The 20,892-nt window shown below is 52.7% G+C and overlaps 1 protein-coding gene across 3 annotated transcripts; it reads left to right on the top strand.

Moving 5' to 3' along the window:
• Positions 1-9,484: 9,484 nt before the first annotated feature.
• FNDC4 (fibronectin type III domain containing 4) lies at positions 9,485-20,329 on the top strand. 3 transcript variants are annotated; one of them, XM_071548137.1, is made up of 6 exons: positions 9,485-9,709; positions 14,995-15,106; positions 15,621-15,825; positions 16,681-16,770; positions 17,981-18,114; positions 18,821-19,042. In XM_071548137.1, exons 3-6 carry the CDS (start codon positions 15,636-15,638, stop codon positions 18,956-18,958), a joined length of 552 nt encoding a protein of 183 aa, XP_071404238.1. In that variant the 5' UTR covers positions 9,485-9,709; positions 14,995-15,106; positions 15,621-15,635; the 3' UTR covers positions 18,959-19,042. The 3 variants fall into 3 exon arrangements, with proteins under 3 accessions (XP_071404238.1, XP_071404237.1, XP_071404236.1); XM_071548136.1 differs by lacking the exon at positions 18,821-19,042 and adding an exon at positions 19,064-20,329 and having other exon boundaries at positions 9,549-9,709; positions 14,991-15,106; XM_071548135.1 differs by having other exon boundaries at positions 9,549-9,709; positions 14,991-15,106.
• The last annotated feature ends 563 nt before the right edge of the window (positions 20,330-20,892 follow it).

Raw genomic sequence — 20,892 nt, 5'->3', positions numbered from 1 at the left:
AAACCAGTTGCAGTATTCTGTAACAGTCTGGTTATGTAGAATGTAATAATAGCATTGCTCTGCTGTCAGTGAGCTCTTTGTCCTCAGCTCCCTCAGTACACCATTTATATTCAGTTTTACCCTCTTAAGCACATTTTTCAGTTGTTCTGAAAATGCCTCTGAGGACCCATTTCTTTTGTTCATAGAAACTCAACAGGGTTTAAGGACAGACAGCACACGATGAACTCATTCTGAAATGTTGTGATGCCCTTCCTAGAATTACTCTAGCAGAGACCTTCATCCTGGCTGGGCTTCATCAACGAAGATTTGGGAAGGGCTCTGCCCACGTGAGTGTGTCCTTCAAGCCTGGCAGTGGATTTTGCAGGTGAGGCACAGCATGTACAGAACTGGCCCCATCCTTTGCTCCTGAGGTTCATCTGCCACAGCCGAGCGAGCCTGGACGGTGTCAGGGAAGTCCTCGGGACTGGAAACTACAGCCCCCGGTATGGTATTCCCAGGAGGTCTCCCAAGTACTAACCCTGCTCAGCTTCCCAGGCCTGATGGGATTGGGTGTCAGGGTGGCATGGCCATAGCTGTGCAGAGACCTTAATAACTATATGTTTTGTAGAGCAACTTTTCCAGAAAGCTTGGTTACATAACCAGTCTTTTCATTGCTTTAATTCGTCATCAGCTTTATTAATCTGCAGATTTTCCTTGCAATTGTTACATAATTTCATTAACATTTTTGATAAAGATGCCAAATAGCTGCAGACTCTGGGATTCTCTAGGATAAATCCTTATTTACAATTATTTAATAACAAGCATTTAATGTGTTCCACCGATGTTTGTATAACGTGGGGCCAAGAACAAGGCCTTACAGAAATTTATGATGTCAACAGCTACTTTTACTAACATGGACTTGTAATTAATTTAAAAATAATGTTTACAGGAAACTGTTCTCTGTGAAGCCATGTTGGTGAGTTCTTACTTTTGGTATCCTTTAGTGTCAATTGTTGGTGTATCTGGGAGAATTCAGAGTGATAAGCTGTACTTAGCACTCATCACACAGCTTGTCATTTTTAAAATACTGGCACACTGGAGTTTTACTTTGGGGCATTGGGGCTTTGGTTGGTTGGGGTTTCCTTAAAAAGGAGAGAGAATATATTGTGGTTTGGGAGTTGTTTGGTTGTTTTGTTTTTTCTTAATCCTCAAGGATTTCCCCGTTGTTCCAAGAATTGTTAAAAGTCATTAATAATTCAGTAATTTTCAGGAGATTACTTACCATTCTTCCCAGCAAGTTATGCAATCCTGTAGCTTATGAGATATTTAAGCTGTTTTAATAAAGCCAGATTGTCCAAAAAAATGGAACTGTTTTGTCGAGAGGAAACTCTGAAATGGGGTGCATCTTATGCAGAGACTTCCACTGCAGTTTGTCATTGCTGCTTGCATGGAACAGTCTGATGCTGAGAGTGGCACCCGAGAATGAAGTCATTGTACATCCAACACTCAGCTCTGTCAGTGCACTGGGATGGGGGATGTACTGTTTGATAGGGGCACCACACCTGTGCCAGGCAAGCTCTTCCACTGCTTTTCTTTCCTTGCAGTGACATTACATGTACGTGGGATGTTTCCCTGTGCAGCTGCAGGTGTTTGGGAGCCCAAGGTCCATTCCCAGAGCAGTCTGGTCCTCAGTGCTTGTTCAGTGACTTCCATGACAAGTGGAGGGTTAATGTCACCCTGGGATGTTGTGTGACTGTGACACTGGCAATGAAACCAGCACTAAGCATGATGCACTTTCTTGAAGTGTTGCTTGACTCTGAAGGCCAGCTGTCTTCAAAATTAAGTAGGTCAATCTCATAATTAAAATACTGTGGGATTGACAATGAGATTGGGGGTTGGTAGTTATATTGGGCAGCTCTGCTGAGAGATTAATTAGTGCAGTGTTCCTTTTTATGCATGTTGTACCAGGTCCAAAAACCCATCTGAATTATGGTCAAAGGTCTTCTAAATCAGAGCCTTTTGTTTTCAAAAAGTGCAGTTGCATTTCAGAAGCAAGCCTCTGCCTTTCTTCTAGCAGGTAGTTTTGCAAACATAGCCTCCATTGAACCACAGAGCCACCACAACCAGAACACAGTCCCAGTGATTGCTTGGAGAGAGAGAGCCAAATGAAAGGTTAGGAAAATCACATCCAGTGCTGTCAGCTTTCCCTCCAGCTGCCCCTCATGGCCAGGGAGGCTCTTGGCCCTGGGCGCGCTGCAGCATGGGCTGGTCTCCAGATGTGCTGGGATGGACAGCAGGGCCTGTCCCTCACCTGCCCGTGTTTGGCCCTGCTCCTTCTGGAGCAGTCACAGCCCAGGGCACTGCCACAGGTGGTCAGTGCTCCCTGCTGCCCTGGGCAAGGATGGGTGGTACCTGTGGTGCCATTTTTGTGGGCAGCTGTTTCCCCTGGTGGGAACCAGAGATCAGTCCCATGCAGTAAGAAGGGCTGATGTGCACAGGAAGGATGTGTAAGGGAGAGAGACTCTGTCTGGTTAAAGTGCTTGGTAAACAGGTAAACCTCAGAAGAAGACTTTCCTACACGTAGAATCATAGAATGGTTGGAAGGGACCTTTAAATGTCACCTAGTCCAAGCCCCCACCACAGGCAGTCTCATCTTCTACTAGATCAGGTTTCTCAGCCCCCCATCCAACCTGATCTTGAATGCTTCCATGGATGGGGCATTCACCATCTCTACGGGCAGTCTGTCAGTGTTGACCACCCTCACTGTAAAAAACTTCTTCCTTACATCTAACCTAAATCTACTCTCCTTCAGTTTAAACTGTCAGTCCTTGTCCTATTGCAACAGGCCCTACCAAAACGTCCCTCCCTACCTTTCCTGTAACTTCCTTCAGGCCCCGGCAGGGGCTCTCAGGTGTGCCTGGAGCCGTCTCTTCTCCAGGTGACACACCCCCCCCAGCTCTCCCAGCCTGGCTCCAGAGCAGAGGGGCTCCAGCCCTGGAGCATCTCCAGGGCCTCCTCTGGACTTGCTCCAGCAGCTCCATGTCCTTCCTGTGCTGAAAACCTCGGAGTTGAGTATCTTCAACTTTTCCTTTCTGCAGCTGCAATTGGAATTTCCAAAAGGTTTTGAGAAGGTCCTAGACCTATTTAAAAATGAGACTGCCATGCATGAAAAAGGATGGTTGTTTTGTTGGGGTTTAGATGAAGCATTTGGAGGAGACATTTGGATTTTCAGGGGAGTGAGGCCACTGGGGGAATCCCACAGAGACCCACATTAACACTGGGCTGTTCAAAATGTTAGCCCCATGATACAGGAAGTAAATGGGCAGGGACTAAGGCCAGGTTTGAGGATTACACTGAGTAGTAAAAATTAAAAGGTAATCACAAAGAAATGCTGAAATCTTAGAATACTAAGTGGCTGGGAGGTGGAACAGCCGATGAATTTCTGTATTGCAAAATGAAAGGGCCCTGATAACCTCTGTATGTTGCCCTTGCAGCCCTTCAAAGATGGTTTGAATTGGTGTTTAAAGTGGTGGTAACCTTAAAGCCTGCAGGAATACTTCATAACTTCTTACAGCTGAAGTGAACTCCTTCCTCTTCAAAACATTTTGCTGTGCTACTTCCAACACCATCCTTCTGGGTAGACTCCAACCACCCTGGCCCTGGTCCCTGCCTCAGAACTGCTGCTATGCAAAGCAGAAGCCAATCAGGGAGGACACTTCCAGCCTACAGGCACTGGCTCCAGGCACTGCATTGGGCACTCTGCCTGCTGCAGGGACAGGTCACATCTGTGGCACAAATGGCTGGCTCAAAGGTTCAAGGCCAACCCACACAGCCTTGTAAATCCTGCTCCCTCCAGACAGGGTGACTGAGTCCCTGCCACCCAGCAGGAGAATCCAGTCACTGATTTCCCTGGCCAACTCTCATCCCTTTCATGCAAGGGCTACCCCAAGGCAGTCCCTGAGCAGGAGGAGATGGAGGTCCCACGGCACCACACCACTGCCATGCCTGGCACTAACAGGTGCCTCTCCATTGCACGGGCTGCCCTTGTCCCACTGTCCCATGTCTCTGAGAGCTCCCTGCCCTAAGCCAGGGAGGTACAGGCTTCACACAGGTTTGCCCTCCTTCCAGCACCACCTCAGCTCTGCACCTGGCCTTGTGGAGCACTGCACAGTGTGCAGGTGGGCTGAACACTGCGCTGAGCAGTGTGTGGCAGAGCCAGGCTGGTAGGCAGGCATGTACTCTCTCCTTTCTCTGGGAACTTCATCTCTGCTCCCAGGTCACAGAAACACTCACACAATCAGCGCAAACAAACACAGAGAGCAGATCCCAGTGTCAGAGATGCATATGGCAAATGACAGAAGCAATGCCAGGGAGGAGGTGTCAGGTGAAAGGCAGCAAGACAGCCCTCAAAGTTTAGGGTGGGGGCTGGAAACCAAATCAGCACCCCAGTCTCACACTGACAGGAGCAACCAGCCCTGTTCTCCCTGTGGGCCAGGCCAACACAGGCCCAAGTCCTACCCCAGACACAGAACAGACCATTCCAGTCTCTGCAGCAGCCGTGTACATGCTTGGGAGCTGTCAGGCATCTAAAAAGAAGCTGTCAGCACATCCCCCTCAGTTTCATAGTTTCTAGGCTAAACAACCCAGGCTAATTTAGGCTTTCACCAAAAGCTGCTTTGCCCAAAACTCCCTCTTGAGGACTCTGTATTGGGTTTGCTTGGCAAGCTTTTCATAGTGGGAGGAGTTACAGGGATGGCTTCTGTAAGAAGCTTCTAGAAGTTTCCCCCATGTCTTAGAGAGCTAATGCCAGCCAACCCCAAGATGGACCCGCCACTGGCCAAGGCAGAGCCCATCCATGATGGGGCATATCCTCTGGGATTTAAGAAGGGAAAAACCCTGTGCAACAGCAGCCAGAGAGAGGGGTGAGGGTATGTGAGAGCAACAGTCCTGCAACTCCGCAGATCAGTGTAGAGTGGGAGGAGGTGCTCCAAGTGCCAGGACAGGGATTCCCCTGCAGCCCCTGGGACAGCTCATGGTGAGGAAGATGTGCCCCCACAGCCCGTGGCGGTACAGGGGTAGAAGAGACCCCCTGGAGGTCCTTGTGGGAGCAGAGACTCACCTTCAGCCCATGTAGGAGGCCACACAAAAGCAAAGGAAGAGCATGAGGATCCTACCCCTGAGGAGAAAGTAGCAGCAGAGACATTGTGCGATGAATTGACCCCATTCACTGTTCCCTGTGCCACTGAAGGGGAGGAAGGAGAGAATTCAGGAGTGAAGGTAAGCCTGGGAAGGAGGGAGGGGTGTTGGGAAGGTGGGCGTAAGGTTTGGTTTTCTTTCTCATTATCCTACTTTGATTTCATTAATAATAAATTAAACTAATTTCCCCAAACTGAGTCAGTTTTGCTGACAATAGTTGGTGAGTGAGGTCTCGCTGTCCTTATTCCACTCCATGATAATTTAATTATATTTTTCTACCCTGCCCAGTTGAGCAGTGGAATGATGGGGTGACTTTGATGGGCACCCAGTCAGAACATCACAGACTTTCAGGTGAGTTTTCTCCCTGAAGCCCAAGCCCCTGGCTGGACACCAAACCCCGGTAGAGGTACCAGCTGTGCCAGGCAGAAGATCAGGCATCAGAGCCAGACCAGGTTTCTGGCAGGCTATGTGCCCATTACAGAGGTGTGTGACACCTCCTTTTGCATGGCAGCTGGTCACTACAGAGCAGGCTTCACCTTGGGCTGCAGTGTTTGCCCAGTTCTCCTCATTCTCCTCCTGATGGGGGATGGCTTTCCTGCTCCACATTCAGTGCTTCGGGCATTTATCTGAGCAATAACAGATAAACTTCTTCTCCAGGGGTGGGCTTTGGTATTGCTGCTCAGGAACTCCCATCAGCTGTGTGTTCACTGACCATGTCAGTGCTGGATAGTTTTGCAATTGATAGACCTGTTAGGTCCCTTTTCATCTTTGCCAGGCTCTTGGCTTTGCTGCTTTCATGTGGTGTAAATATCTGGGAAAGGGCTGAGTGGGAACACTATTATCAATATATCAACACACAGGAAACTCACATCTCAAACACCATATGGTGTTTAGCTGTCTCATCTTAAAAGGGTTAAAGAAATGATCAGCTGTGAAAGATGACCAGAGTCTGCTGTGTTGCAGATGGCGCAGTGCAGATACACAGCAAACTGTTATTGTTGCTTACAATAGAAACTAGGAAGCACCAGTAGAAATAATTGGGCATCTGGTCTAAATGCAGCAGAATAAATTACTTTTCAAATTGCACATAATTACATGACAGAGCTCTTGACTTCACAATACCCTTTGATAATAAAAAGTATAAATGTCAGTTCTTGGGCAGTACTGAATTCCCCAAGTCCAATTTTGCACCAGATAGTGAAAAAATACCATCACAAAATAAACATAGAAGGAGGATCAGGAACTCTTAATGATTAGTGGGTATTAATGATTAGCAGAGTGACTTTCCACATTTCATAAAGTTCATCAAGTCTGGAAGTGCTGATATCCCCAACTTGGCCATGGGTCTGAACCTGTTCCTTGGCTGGAGACAACTGAGGACTTTCCTCTAGCAGCTTTGTAGGAAATATCTGTGGTTTGCTGTACCTTTGCTTTCCATTATTATTATCACAGGGAAGCAATGAGTTAATTCCAGCTTCATGGGGCAGAAATAAGACACAGAAGCCAGCACATGCACATGGCTGAATGGATAGGAATGAACCCTGACAGAAACCTTGGACATTTCCTTCCAGTGAACATGGTGACAGCTGATGCAGAGCAGTAGCCACAGCAAACGCTCCTGAGAGGACATGGTGGGCAGGCATGGGACTGGTTGGGAGACAGGGTCTGGGGGTGCTCTGGCAGGTCTGACACGTGCACCCTCCCCAGCCCTCCTCTAGGCCAACTGTCAGGTGGTTAAGGACAATGCTCACCTGGAAAAGGCCACCTGAGTCAGGGCAGCAGCTGCCGGTGGCTCCCATAGGCACAGCCAGGTCCCAGCTGGCCACGGGAGGTTCAACAGCAGGAAAAGGGAGCAGACAGGATTGCAAGCAGGGCAGCACCATTCTGCCACTTTCTGGGGACAGACACAAGCAGAACAGGACCCATGCAGACTTGCTGTGTCAGGGAGAAGAATGGAGAGCACAGAGATTTGCACAGACATTCCATTGCCAGTTTGGTGAAAATAATTGCACAAATGTTGTGTCCCAGGAGAGGAACAGTCACAGAGGTCCAGGACCCCCAGGTCAGGACCCAGCTATTGCACATCAGGTCATGTTAATTCCTTTCATAAATCTGTGAATTCCCACATCATGCTAGTTAAAAGCTGACTAAGGTTTAGATTAGGAACACAAACTCCACGCACCCTTTTGGGGTTTAATTTAAACAATAACATTTATACATTACAAAGTATGGGGCTGATTCTGCACAGGTATATCATCAGTCCAAACCTTTCCCAGCTCCAGAGTGCCATGGACATAGACAGAGGTCAATTCCTGATGTGCTGGAAGCCCTTGTTAGTCTACTCAGTACTGGGTAGAGGAAGATGCCACGAGGGTGATGTGATGCAGATACAGGAGACTTCTGCACCATGGTCACCTTGCTGGCAGCACTTCTCCAAGGACCTCACATTTCTCTGTGGCAGGTTGTGCCTTTGGGGCCCACAGCCCAGGCTGCAGAGGTGAGGATGGGATCTCAAGTGTGCTGCTGGATGTCCCCACTGAATTGCCAGTACAAGGCACCTCAAGGCATATAATACAATTTAGATGTATTAGTTCCCGATTTGTGATTGTAAATTGAGTTTTGCCTGGCCAAAACCCAAAACACTCAAATGATAATTAAATGTGTGTGGAGTTTGCACTCTCAGTACTTATTATTTATGGACTGAGCCCACAAATACAAATGTGTATCCCCTTCTCCCAAAGCACACCATGCTTCTCCCCTGTGCACAGTTGCTGAGTTCACAGGATTGTCTTGAGTGGCTCAGCATGTCCTTCCCTGTGTCCAGCACAACTGATCCAGGGTATGTGAAGCCTGGGAATGCCACTCAGCCATCAGTCGTTGCCCAGGGTGGTCAGACACAAAATTCTCCAATTCCAGCATGATTCTTCTCCTGCCTGAGCAATAGGGCTGCACTCTGGAGCCTGTCCTGTCCTAGGAAAGGACACAGAAACTGAACCCCTTGGAAGTGGCTTTGTGGGGGATACAGAATAAACTGTCCCACAGTGCTAATGGACACCTTTTCTACTGTCAAAAAAAATAATTACCCACTGATACCTAACATCAACAGTACTGAGCTTACCAAATAACATCTTTTAAAAGTTGTCATGTCCTTTTCATCTGAACACACCTCTGCAGGCCACAGCAGTGCTGGGCAAGCCAGGGATCCTTGGCTGGTAGCAAAGGCAGGCCATGGAGCAGTCGACATTAACACCAAGAGCTGGTTCTGCAATAACCTGGTGGTTCTCAGAGTGAACAGGTAAGAATGGGTCTTGCAGAGAAGAGACAACTGCAATCTAATCCTGTAAAACCTCTTGCAGTCACAGTCTTGCAGTTGCCAGGTCTACTCTTGACTTTTCTGAAGTTCCCTCCCCAGCATGCAGATAGAGGGAGAAGGAGCTTTCCAACAGGACTCTACCAGGAAAGCAATAGCTGGGTCACCTTTCTCCTCACCACTGTGGACTGCAGCAGCAATAAAACTCAGCACAGGAAGAAGGCAGTCTCCTGATCCATGAAGAACATCTGAAAAGCAGCACTGAACAACCTAGATGGGACCATTTTGACCACCCAACCTACCACACAGCTGCAGAGTTAACATAAGTCCTTCCAGGCTTCAATTTCCACTTGTCTGGAACTTGTCCATTGCACACAGACACTGCAGATTAAATCCTTCCGACAGCTACCCTGGTCTTCCGCAGCTGTCCCCAGAGCACGGACCAATTCACCTGTATCTGGGAAAGACCTCCTGAAGTGACCAGGAAAGACTTTTAGGGACCCTAAAACACATTGAACTATGCATGTATGTGTCCACATCTGCACATGCACTGATGTACCTTTGCTCATCCAGGGCATGGTCTAAACTGGACAGGGAGGAGCCTCAAGAGTTCCCAGTTCTGCTCAAAACCGCAGCTAGGCCCACAGAAAGTGGTTAGTTACTGCTGTAAGACAACAGGGGATGTTTTGGGTTTGTTTTAGCATGGGGAGAGCGGACGCTGGGGGTTACTGTGAACACAGCACTGCGAGAGTGGGCACTGGGGGTCCGGCACGGGGAGAGCAGGTGCTGGGGGCTGCTGGGCGGTCTGGGGGTGCTGGGGGTGCTCGGGGTGCTGGGGGGGCTGGATGCCACGGGCACTGGGGGCACTGCAGTACCGCCCACGGGAACGGCGCCGGTGCCAGCGGGGGTCCCGCACGGGCCGGGGGCGGTGCCGGCGGGTCGGGAGGCGGCGCTGGGGAATCGGGGGTCTGGCCGCGGGGCCGGGGGCGGGGCCGGCCGCTCCAGGGCACGTCTGGGAGGCGGTGCCGGAGCCGCTGCGGTGCCGCTGGGGGCGGGCCGGGCCGGGCGCTGCGGCCGGGGCTCGGCCCCGCTCCGTCCCGCGGCGCAGGGAGCCGGGCCGGTGCCAGCGCTGCCGCCCGGCCCCCACCGCCATGGGCCGCGTCTCGGCGCTGCTCAGCCCCGTCCTGGTGCTCTTCGGCTGCGACCTCTGCCTCGTGCGAGCCAGTAAGTGCGGCCGGGCCGGGAGGGACCGGAGCTGCGGGGCGCTGCGGGCCGGGGGAGCCCTGCCGGGTGCCCACCCGCCCCTGCCATGGGCTGCGGCCCTGGCTGACCCTCCCGCCGGCATCCCCCCCGTCCTCGGCGTCGCCTTGGCCGTGGACCTCGGGCACCCTTCCGGCACCCCCGAGGCGTCCGAGCCCCCCGTGCCTTCGGCCGTGTCGCGTCCCCTCCGCGCGGGGCAGCCGCGGCCGCGTTCCCTTCCCGGGGGTCCCGCGACGGGCAGGAGCAGGAGCGGCCCCTCCGTGCCCTGCGGAGCGCGGCCTCCGCGTCCCGCCTGTCCCGAGGGAGCTCCTGCCCCGAGGGAGCTCCTGTCCCCGGGGACCTCCTGCCCCGAGGGACCTTCTGCTCCGAGGGAGCTCCTGCCCCGGGGGCGGACACTCCGGGCTGCGCCGGGCTCGGGCCGGCCCGGCCGACGGGGATTGTGTCCCTTCCCTCGGTGTTCGCCGGGACACCGAGCTCAGCGCACCGGGGCAGTGCTGTCCTTGTGCCCCTTGAGTCGCCGAGATGACGCGCTGTCACAGCCGCCTCCTGCTGTCAGTTCGCCCCTCGTCAGGTTACTGAGATATTAAATCGAATTGCGAGTGCCAGACGTGTTCTGCTCCGTTCTGCCGTGTTTTTCGTCTCCTTGCAAAATACGTGCTGACGGATTCGGGAAGAGATGCAGTCAGGGGTGTTCAAAAGGGGCCACTTATTTTTAGATGTGCAGTCTAGTGCTCACTCCCTGCTGCAGCAGTAAGTTGGGCAAACATCTGGGTGCCCTTGAGCAGTAGACCCAAGGGCACGGGCCGAGGGGCGGGTGGTCCCCTCTCCGGATCACAGCAGGATGCAGAGGGTGCTGGTGGAGCTGTGCCCCGTCCCTCTGCAGCATCACATCTGCAAGCATCCCTTGTGAGTGGTACCTGTCAAGCTCCTTTGCAAACCCATGGAGCCAGGCTGTGTGGCAGATGTGGTCCTGTGCCCAGCTACTCATCAGCCATCCCTCCCACTGCCCACCGTCCATCCCTGCCAGTCCCCAGGTGCAGGCTGCAGTGCTCTTGGCTCCTGCACACAGCTCAGCCCTTCCCACCCATTAATCAGACCCAAGAGGATGCACAGCTGTATAGGCAGGACAAAACCTGCACCAGGCCTTAAGTGACTGTGCTTTTTGTGGGGTGCCCCTTTTGTAACATGGCTTTAAGAAAAAATGAAGCCAGACAACTTAAAAATTATACGGAATCATTAGTGGTTAATGCACTGAGCAAGCCCAAATGGTGGCACACTTTTTTCAGAGAGCCCAGCAGCATCTTGGCTTTATAACCAGAATGTGTTTATCAGAGAGTATGTATTTTGGAGCCCTTACATTCACAGATCTTTATGGCAACAGCTCTGGCATGAAGCTGCCCTGACTTCAGCTGCAGAGCAGGCTAGACAATGTTAGATACAATGTGGAGACTGTACACAAAGCTTTGTCCTTTGGAGGTCTTGTTGTAACAACTTTCAGTGAGGTCATATCGTGCATATCATAAACTCCTGGAATGACTTGGGTTAGAAAGGACCTTAAAGACCATATAATTCTACCCCTTCTGCCATAGGCAAGGACACCTTCCACTAGATCAGCTTGTTCCAAGCCCCATCCAACCTGGCCTTGAACAGTTCCAGGTCAGTGTAACCGCAGCTTCTCTGGGCAACCTGTGTCAGGGCCTCACCACCCTCACTGGCAAGACTTTCTCCCCCATATCCTATCTAACCCTGCTCTCTGGCAGTGGAAAGCCACTGCCCCTTGTCTTGACACTCCAGGCCTCGTCCAAAGTCCCTCTCCAGCTCTCTTGGAGCCCCTTTCGGCACTGAAAAGGGCTCTGAGGTCTCCCCAGAGCCTTCTCTTCTCCAGGCTGAAAAACCTCAGCTCTCCTAGCCTGTCTCCAGAGCAGAGGTGACTGGGATTAAACATTGCTCTGTGTATCTGGGATAAACTTCTCAGATGTTTTGATTTCTGAGGCTTCCTGTCTTGTCTCTTTCTGCCAGGAGTGCAAATTCCACATGCTCAGAAATGTATTTTCTGTGGTTCACTCAGTGTCAAACTGACAAAGGAACGTTGGTTTTACCAATGCAGAACTGCAGCCTGGACATCAGGTCTCCTGTCACACAGATTCAGGGCTGCTGGCCTGGAGTCTGCACCAAATGCCTTCAGGATGCGTGAGGCTTGGCACACTGATGAACTGTGTGCGCTGTGGCTCTGCTGTGCCCCCGAGTCCTCTCCCCTTCTGCAGCCAGTGAGTGACAGTCCCTGCACAAGGCCTGTGCAAGCTCTGGCTAAGTACAGCTGGAGCAGTTCTGTCAGCCCCAGGTGCACCCAGCAGCATGGCTTGTGGATTAGTGCAGTGCCTTTGTTCTCAAATAATCGAGTGACTCAGTCCCAGGGCTGTGTCTCAGCATCCCCAGCCCAAAAACCTGGGCTGTGCCAGGCTGGGCTCCCTGCAGAAGCCTGGAAAATTCTTGTGCAGAGCTGGGAGTCTGGTACAAGCTCCATCCACAAACTTCTGTGTTGCCAGAGGTGTCAGACCCTGTCTTTAATTTCCTTTCATACACTTAAAAGGTTGAGAGTCCAGTTGCCCCCGTTGCGCATGTTCAGGACTCTTTTAATTCTGTTAGATGTAAAATGCCACCTAATTTATTGCTGTAGATGTATCCTCTGGAGGAGCACCATGTCCTGTTCTTGTCCCAAGGCCAGCTGGCAGGGTCTTATTACATCCGTAGTATTGAGCTCACGAGTTCCAAAGATGGGGGTGCATCAGTGGTACCTGCCAGGAAGGGTTTCTGGCTTGTACTGGCTCCCAAACCGTGCCCAAGAGGGATCTGGGCGCATGCTGGTTGGTGCAGACCAAATCAATTCTCAGACCAGTCTCCACCACTGGATTCTTGGGCTGTTCTGACCCCATTATGTTTGTTAGTCCAGTGGTACCCTGGGACAACTGTTCTTATGCCTGAAGGCCAGCAGAAATGTGCAGCCCCTCATCCACCTGCACCTGGAGATGTCTGTGCCTGGGACAGCACAAGGGAGCAGTTTGCCAGCTGACAGGGTGTTGCCCACAGCTCAGCTGTGCCACTGGCCTGACACTGGCCATGGCTGGGGTGGAAAACCAGACCAGGCTGGAAAACAGCCCAGCAGAAAACGACTTGGGGGTGCTGGTCGACAGCAGCTGAACATGAGCCAGCATGTGCCCAGGTGGGCAAAAAAACAAGGGCATCCAGGCTGGTGTCAGAGATACTGTGGCCAGCAGGACCAGGGCAGTGACTGTCACCCTCTGCCGGGCACTGGTGAGGCACCTCCTCCAGTCCTGGGGTCAGTTTTGGGCCCCTCATGACAAGAAAGGCACGAAGCATGTCCAGAGAAGGGCAAAGAAGCTGGAGAAGGGGCTGGAGCACAAGTCTGATGAGTGACTGAGGAAGCTCATGGGGCTCAGCCTGGAGAAAAGGAGGCTCAGGAAGGACCTTCTTGCTCTGTACAACTGCCTGACAGGAGGATGGAACCAGGCTGAGGTCAGGAGCTTCTCCCAGATAACTAGCAATGGGACAAGGGGAAATGGCCTCAAGTTGCACCAGTTGGAGGTTCAGGTTGGATATTAGGAACAATTTCTTCACTGAAAGAGTGGTTAAGCACAGAAACGGGGGCCCAGCACAGTGGTGGAGTTCAGGAAATGACCAGACATGACACTTTTGGGATATGGTTTAGTGGGCATGGCATTATTTGGGCAAAAGTAAGAGTTGATGATCTTGGAGGTCTTTTCCAACCTTAATGATTCCATGGTTCCACCTGTGGGGAGCTCAGCTCCTGTGCCACAGAGTACATACACCCTGGGCAGTGGGCAGAGCTGGGTCTGTGACTTTGTTCGGCTTGTTTTGCCAATGGCATGTGGGAGAGAAGAGTGCGCAGATACAGACATGGCCCAGGATCTCCCTGTCATAGGTCAGTGATGAACCAGATCCCCGCTGGCAAAACTCCACAGAGAGATGTTCTTTGTGGGATTTGAGTGTATCTTTGAATCCTTTCCAGTTTTCCAGACTCTTGTTCTGAAAGAGAAGCACAGAACTCTGTGATGTCCTTGTTCCTGTTGTCTCCAGTGACCTTTTCTCCTGGTGGTGCGTCAAACTTCTGGAAACACAGTCTCTCAGAGAACAATTTTTCATGTTTTCTGGGCTCTTCTCTCTGTTTTAATTGCCCTTGGCAGACCACAGTCCTGAATTTCTCAGAGTGGGAACCACAACCTTCTCCTGGTTTGATCTGGAGCTGGATATTTTCAGATATGATTAAATGTAGTTAAATTAACAGGCCTGAAGAAATCACCTTTCCTTTTCGCTCTCTCTGGGGTTGTTGTTGGTGTTACAGATGATCTTTCTCTTATTTTCAGGTGCCTTCTGGGGCTCTTTTTCTCTCCCTGTAAATCACAGCACTGACCTTGTGCTACACGGGCAGCTTGTAGAAGGACACCGACTTGTTTATGGGGAGTGAGGAACAGCAGCCTCAGCATCTTTCATGTGCACCTGTGCCTAATTTCCAGACAAAATTTGGCTTTATTTGCAGGACTATGTAGGATCCTGCTGTGCTCTTAGTGCTGTTAAATATCGAAGTGGTGATGGTGCCGACCGTGGGCCAGTCAGCTCAGCGTTGTGCAGAACAGCAATGGCTGAGCATTGCTGCCAGCTTTGCAGCCAATGGCACTGCACTTCTGGGACAGCCAGCTCTGCCTTCAGCATTGGCCTTTCCTCCCCACCCGGGAGCAAGGAGTAACGACAGGCAGGGGAGACAGCCAGATTGAGTTGCAGAGTGTGCTTATTCCAAGCTGCCCCATTTTTTCTGTCACAGTCAGTATATCATTGCTGTGTCTGAGCTGCTTCCTACACACTTCTGGGTGCAGTGCCAGGCATTTATGATGTGTCCATCCACAAAGCAGCCCCAGAGCTCTGTGCCTGCACACTTCTCACACACAGTGGGCAGCTGCCTGCCAGCCCAGGAAGCCCCATGCTATGCGCATGTTGCTGCTGGCACGGCTCAACCTTCTGCATCTGCTGTGCCACTCTCCTGGGGACAGATTGACTAGAGAAGCTGCTCCCTGTAGCCCTGGCCAACATGCTGCCACAGGCAGGTGTTGGAGAGGCCCCATGGTGGTGTGCAGGGACGAGTGCTTGTTCTGAGACATATTCTTTTGCCTCTTTCCTATGCTTCACCTCGGTCTGTGCCTGGCTCACCCAGATAGGCCACCGTCTCCTGTCAACGTGACTGTGACACAGCTGAAGGCAAACTCTGCCACAGTCTCCTGGGACGTCCCAGAAGGAGACGTGGTCATCGGCTATGCCATCCTGCAGCAGGTATCCAGGCTCTGTCACCAGGGGGCTGGGGACACTAATTACCAGCATGCTCCTATGTCAACCCTTTTGCCACAGTCTGAGGCTCCTCTGGTACCTGCCCGAGGACACCTCCGCTGCTGAGCCACTCATGCCAGAGTACCCCATCTGAGCCACCCATCCTGGTGGGAGGCAGCAGGCCGCAGGCTGCACTGGAGGTAGTCCCTTCAGTGGCCTCCCTGTGATTTCTCTGGATAAGGATGTTGCTTCAGCCATGACATAACCCTTCTTCACTTCTCTTGCTCCACCTATGCAGCTCTGGGTGATGGTGGCTTCTCCAGAGAGTTGCCAGGCTCTCCACCCATGCAGGCATGCTGCTTAGCCCAGTCCTTGCCAGCCTAGCCCACCTCAGGGGTAGATAGTTGCCTGGGAAGGGAGGAGTGGGGGCAGTATGTCCAGCACCACCCCGCAGCCAGGGGCCTGTGCCTGGTGCAGTTGGGAGCAGCCTCCCAGGGCTGACAGCTCTTCCCTCTGGCAGCGGCAGGACGGGCAGATGCAGCGCTTCATCCGGGAGGTGAACACCACCAACCGTGCCTGCGTGCTGTGGGACCTGGCAGAGGATGCCGACTACATCATCCAGGTGCAGAGCATCGGCCTGTATGGGGAGAGCCAGGCCAGCAAGCGTGTCCACTTCCGCACCCTGAAGGAGACTGACCGCCTGCCTTCCAACAGCTCCAACCAAGGTGAGCTCCTTCCAGCTTGCCCAGGCACTGCTGCTGGGGCCGCGTCTGGAGGTCTCCACAGGAGACAAGCAGGGATTCAGTAGCCAGTAAGGAAGATGCTGCCCTGAGCAGGAGGCTGCTGGAGACATACAGGGTTGTACAGGCTGCTGCTGTGTCCATTGTGGCCATGATAATGTCCCCAGACGCTGGTTTACAGCCTCATGTTCCAGGTCTTGGCACCTATTCAGCTAGGCAGACTGTGGCCAGGACAGCTGCTGTGGCCTGTCCAGCTGCTGCCTGTAGGAAATCAATATTGAACAGACTCTCAGATCTTCCAGCCTGCAGTCTACCAAAGGACAAATGACGGAGCCTCATGGTCTCCTTTCCAACTCATATCCCTGTTGCCTTGGAGTTGCCTACATGCTGGTCCATGAGAGATAATCCAAGAGTCCAAGAAATGATGCTCACAGAGGGCACAGGAGTCTGTCTCAACCACTAACTGTGAGAGAGTGTCTTGAGTATGATAGGGCAAGCAGATGGCTGATTTTCTTCAGAACTGTTCAGCTGAGGACCTTCCTGAGCTACCCTGGTCCCTGCATATGGAGTCACCTCAGTGATTACTGGCATGCATTGTGCAGTCCTTATGTGAACCCAAACAGGCTGTTGGAATGACTGACTGCCTTTGTAGCAAGGATAGTTTATCTAACACAGGAAAGCCATGGAATGTACATCCTCTTCCCAGCCAGGATCTCATCCCACACCCATCCTTGTTTGGAGGAAGTGGGCTTCCCTCCTTTGGAGTTATTCAGATCATCCAGTGTTGCTGTGGTGAGTGGGTATCTGTTGCCAGCCCTGTCTAAGGTTTCTTCTCTGCAGGTGACATCACCATGGAAGGGCTGGACAAAGACCGGCAGCTGCAGACAGGCGAGATCATCATCATCGTGGCTGTGCTGCTCATGTGGGCAGGTGAGTGCCACAAGCAGCATTCCAGTGGGTTGGGTCAGAGGTGCAATCTGGGATGCACAAAGAGGTTGCGGCTCAAGAGAGTGCGGAGGGACATTGGTGTGGGTCTGGCATCCTTTCCAGAAAGTCAGTTGAGTCTCTGTAGGAGCTGGAGCCAATGGGGTAAAAGGAGAAACTACAGCCACTGCTCAGCAGTAGTGGCCTGGAGTATGTGGAAGAGCTGGAGACAGTGTGGGACCCAGAATTACACAGTGGGAGCATCCCAGATGACAGTAACGAGTCGATTCTTTGGGCCTTAACTAGTGAGTCTAACATCTGATAACACTGCTGCACTGGCTGGTAGTGGCTAAAGCTGTAAGGTGGGTGATTTGCTCCTGTACAGCATGATTAAAGCTAGTACTCCAGCAGACAGCAGATTGCTCTGGGAGCATGAGAGCCTAGGAGGTAAGTCAGCCCCTGACTGGTCACATGCATCTGCTGTGAATGGCAAGTAATTGGTTCCCTACTCTCCTCCCAGGAAAAGTGGATTTTGCAGCGGTATCTTTGAGGAATCTCTCCTTTTCCTGGTCTTGACACTTTTCTAGTGCACTGGAAGAAAATACAAGATGACCTGGCACAGGTGGTTGTGTCAGAGTGCCAACAGGAAGGAGACAGCCCAGTCTGTGTGTGCCTGTGTGTGATTACACACACACTGAAGTTTGAGTCAGGCCAGCATGGTCACAGCTGGGGGCATTGCTCCAGACTCCCATGTCCAGGGTCCCCGGGTGTGGGACATGCTGTGTAGGATGGGTGCTGTGAAACCATGACACAGTTACTGACTCCACAGCCAGTTTGTATGGACAAAGCCAAGGGCTGGCTTTTGGGAGGGTCACAAGCACCAGCCCAGTAACTTTAGTGTCTTGCTGGAGGCACTCCAAAACCCACCCAGCTGACCTCACTGTTCCTCTCCAAGTGCCTCAGCATCTTCCCTGGGTGAATATTTAGCACATAATGTGTGCCCCAATGACCTTCACCATATCCATGCCTGTCTACCTGAGGACACCAGCCTGGCCACACATGCAGAGGTGCCTTGGGTGGTGCAGGCTGATGGGGGTGTGGGTGTGCAGCACCCTGGAGAGCCCGGGGTACGACTGGTCTGCAGCTGCAGTGCTGTAGGGAGGGGCAGCAGGCACAGCCACTGTGAGGGGCTTTCATCCCACCCATCTTTCGGCAGCGGTGATTGCCCTGTTCTGCAGACAGTATGATATCATCAAGGATAACGACTCCAACAACAACAAGGAGAAGACAAAGCCGTCCTCAGAGCACAGCACACCAGAGCGACCGAGTGGAGGGCTGCTGCGGAGCAAGGTGAGTGGGGAGGGCTGGCAGGAGGGATGACATGTTATGTCTGTTGGGGCTTGCAGCCTCGACAGGTTCTGGCTCTCTCCAGAAACAGAAACACCCCAACTTTGCTCTCACCCAAAAGACTAAGCGGTTTAGGGTACAGTGAGTCCTGGTCTCTTTGGGGCACAGTGTGTGTGCCCTGTGGGTGATTGCAGAAGAAACACTGGAAGAGAAGACAGGATATGTCAGCTGGGATGGCTCTTACCTTGCAGGGTGTTACCTGTCCTCTCACTGTAATAGACCCTTCACCAAGCACCTCTCCTGCACCCATGGACAGGTCTGGTTCCTGTGTGTTCAGGCAGGAGTGGACAGGCTGGGTAGCCGTTCTCATCGTTCCTGCACTGGTTTGTCACTGCTTACTTTCTGCCTTCACCACAGCCTGCTCAGGTTATCACCACACAAGTCATTGCAGAGCCCTTTCCCCACCCCGATGGAGATGCTGTGCCAGGCTGTGGGTGAGAAGGGAGCAGTACCTTCATCTGGCTGTTCCCTCAGCACCTGACACTTCTCCCTTTGTTACCTGCCAAAGACAGTGCTTTATAGCCTTGATTTTCTAATGGGCTGTGTGTTAGGTTTTCGCTAGTATCTCATCTGCCGCCTCTGTTGATGGTGGGAACTCCCCTCACTGTGTTGGCTGACTGCTCCACTGATACCACATCTTGGTTTCCAGCGATGTCAGGAGCAGAACCTTCCTGTTGGGACTTCAAGGCCCCAGTTTCCCTCCTCCGGATTTTCCAGCTTCTTGATTACTCCTTGTCAGAGATCCCTCCTCTTGAATCCCTGCTCCAAACTGACCCTGCTCTGCTGAGGTCTGCTGGTCTTGGTGTCTGCTGCAGGCTGTGGGGCTCTGCCATGGGGTCTGATCCCAGGGGCACAGAAAAGCAGGGCCTTAAAGCACATTTTTCTCTCATAGAAGAAATCTCCCTCCGTCAATATCATCGAGGTGTAAGTGCAGCACCAGCTCAGCGTCTGGGGTCCTGGGTATCCTGCCAGAGCCAAAGCAGGCCTTGGAAGAAGAGGCAGCACCAGGCACCCAGCCTGGAACTCAGCCTACAATGATTCATGATCAGAACTCCCGCTTTCCTGAGGGCACCTGTCTGGGGATGTGGATGGAGCTGGCTCCCAGCCGTGCATGCCGAGTGTGGCCCTGCCCATCCCGCACACCTGGCCCTGCTCCCTCCCTGCTGTGGAGCACAGAGCTGAGAGCAGCTGGGGGGGCCGCACCACTGGCTGAGGGGGAAGAGCCGAGGGGCCAGTGCTCTGGCCTGAGGGGAGGTCACGTCCCTGCACACCAGCTTGGCCAAAGGCCTGGGAGCAATCGTGGCACTGGGTGCGTGCCTGCTGTCAGCCCAGGACACGTCTTGCTCTCAGCTGCCTGTGTGGGCTTAGGGGGCTGCCTGTGGAGGATGGGAGCTGCTCCCTGCTGGGCCTCGAGGGTGAGGGGATGGGGCAGTGCAGGCATTGCCCCAGTGCTGCCAGGGGAGCTGTGGCCAGGTGGCAGAAGAGTTTGTCTGTGGGTGCTGGGCCCAGCCAGCACCAGAGAAGAGTGGATTGCTGCTGGAGAACAGGTCTTCATTGCATCCTGTCAGGGCCATGCAGGGATTTTAAGGCCTCTCTCTACTGCAGAGGACAAAGACACAAAGGAGGATGAGAAGCGAGTGCTGGCGCAGTGCCTGGCCAGCCCACAGAGCCTGCAGCTAGGGCAGGGAGTGCTGGTGAGAGCCCCACAGAGCTGGGGGAGTGGGCAGTGCCAGGGCATGGCTGTGGCTATGTCCCCAGTAGGGCTCAAGGCTGGCACAGTCAGGCTGTTTGTGGTGAGCTGCTGAGCACTCTGTGAGCAGCACGATGCCTGTGCTGCCTGGAAGAGACGATGTGATGAGGCCTGCAAGGTCTCAGTTGGAGGGAACAGAGTGATACAAGGAGGCTCTCTGCTGCCCTGGCTACTGCTCTCCCTCCATGCTGTGCTCTGCAGCCCTGGACTCAAGCATCACAGGATCCAGTGTCTTCCAGGAATAAACATACCAATAAAAGCACTTTCAGGATTCTTCCTTCCAGGTGCTGCACAGCTCCTGCTGCAGGACTAGGTGGGGAAGGGATGGGATAAGTGAATCCTGCAGCAGGGTCTTTTCAATAAAAGCATCCTGGCTCAAAGGCAGCATTGTCCCTGCAGAGCTGCAGGTCTCTTTGTGTCTGTGCACACGTATGCGTATGAGCAGTTCTTGAATGGAGACCTGTTCTTGCATGCTGTGCAAGTGCTGCAGGTCCTCCAAGGTCACCTTGTACCCCTCTGGCCCTCACATGAGAGCTGGTGCTGCATGTTGTGCTGCTAGACCAGTGGCAGGCTGTCCCAGCACGACTGCTTCTCTGCAGAGAGCAGACATTGTGGCAGCAGGGCCAATAAGGTGAACAAGGCCCAGCCCTGACAGGCTGCTGGCCAGAAGGGCCTGTGCTGCTTCCTGCTAAGGTGAGGAAAAAGGGTACTCAAGTGGTGATGGGATGCCACTGCTGCTGGGCTGTAACCTGGGCTGCGGGGAGCATGGTCGCAGCTCCAGAGAGACAAACACCTTGTTTGCCCACTGGCTTGTTTTTTAGGATACATTAAAAAAATTAGGGTTGTCAGGGAAATACAAGAGTAGGCACATACAAAGAATCAAAGGATCAGACTGCAGCAGAGATGAGGAGCTTGGGAAGGCACAAAAAAAAGTGTCCAAATGCACTAGTTGGGGCCAAATAAAAAAAGGA

This window comes from Pithys albifrons, chromosome 2 (assembly GCF_047495875.1).
Source record: "Pithys albifrons albifrons isolate INPA30051 chromosome 2, PitAlb_v1, whole genome shotgun sequence".
Classification (NCBI taxonomy): domain Eukaryota; kingdom Metazoa; phylum Chordata; class Aves; order Passeriformes; family Thamnophilidae; genus Pithys; species Pithys albifrons.
This window is presented reverse-complemented; position numbering and strand designations above follow the sequence as displayed.

What these genes read in the sequence shown, in the direction of transcription:
- FNDC4 (XM_071548135.1), top strand. Translation starts at nt 9,637, where the DNA reads ATGGGCCGCGTCTCGGCGCTGCTCAGCCCCGTCCTGGTGCTCTTCGGC. An exon ending in GCTATGCCATCCTGCAGCAG is followed by an intron (nt 15,107 to 15,620) that starts GTATCCAGGCTC and finishes TCCCTCTGGCAG; the next exon opens with CGGCAGGACGGGCAGATGCA. An exon ending in TGTGCTGCTCATGTGGGCAG is followed by an intron (nt 16,771 to 17,980) that starts GTGAGTGCCACA and finishes ATCTTTCGGCAG; the next exon opens with CGGTGATTGCCCTGTTCTGC.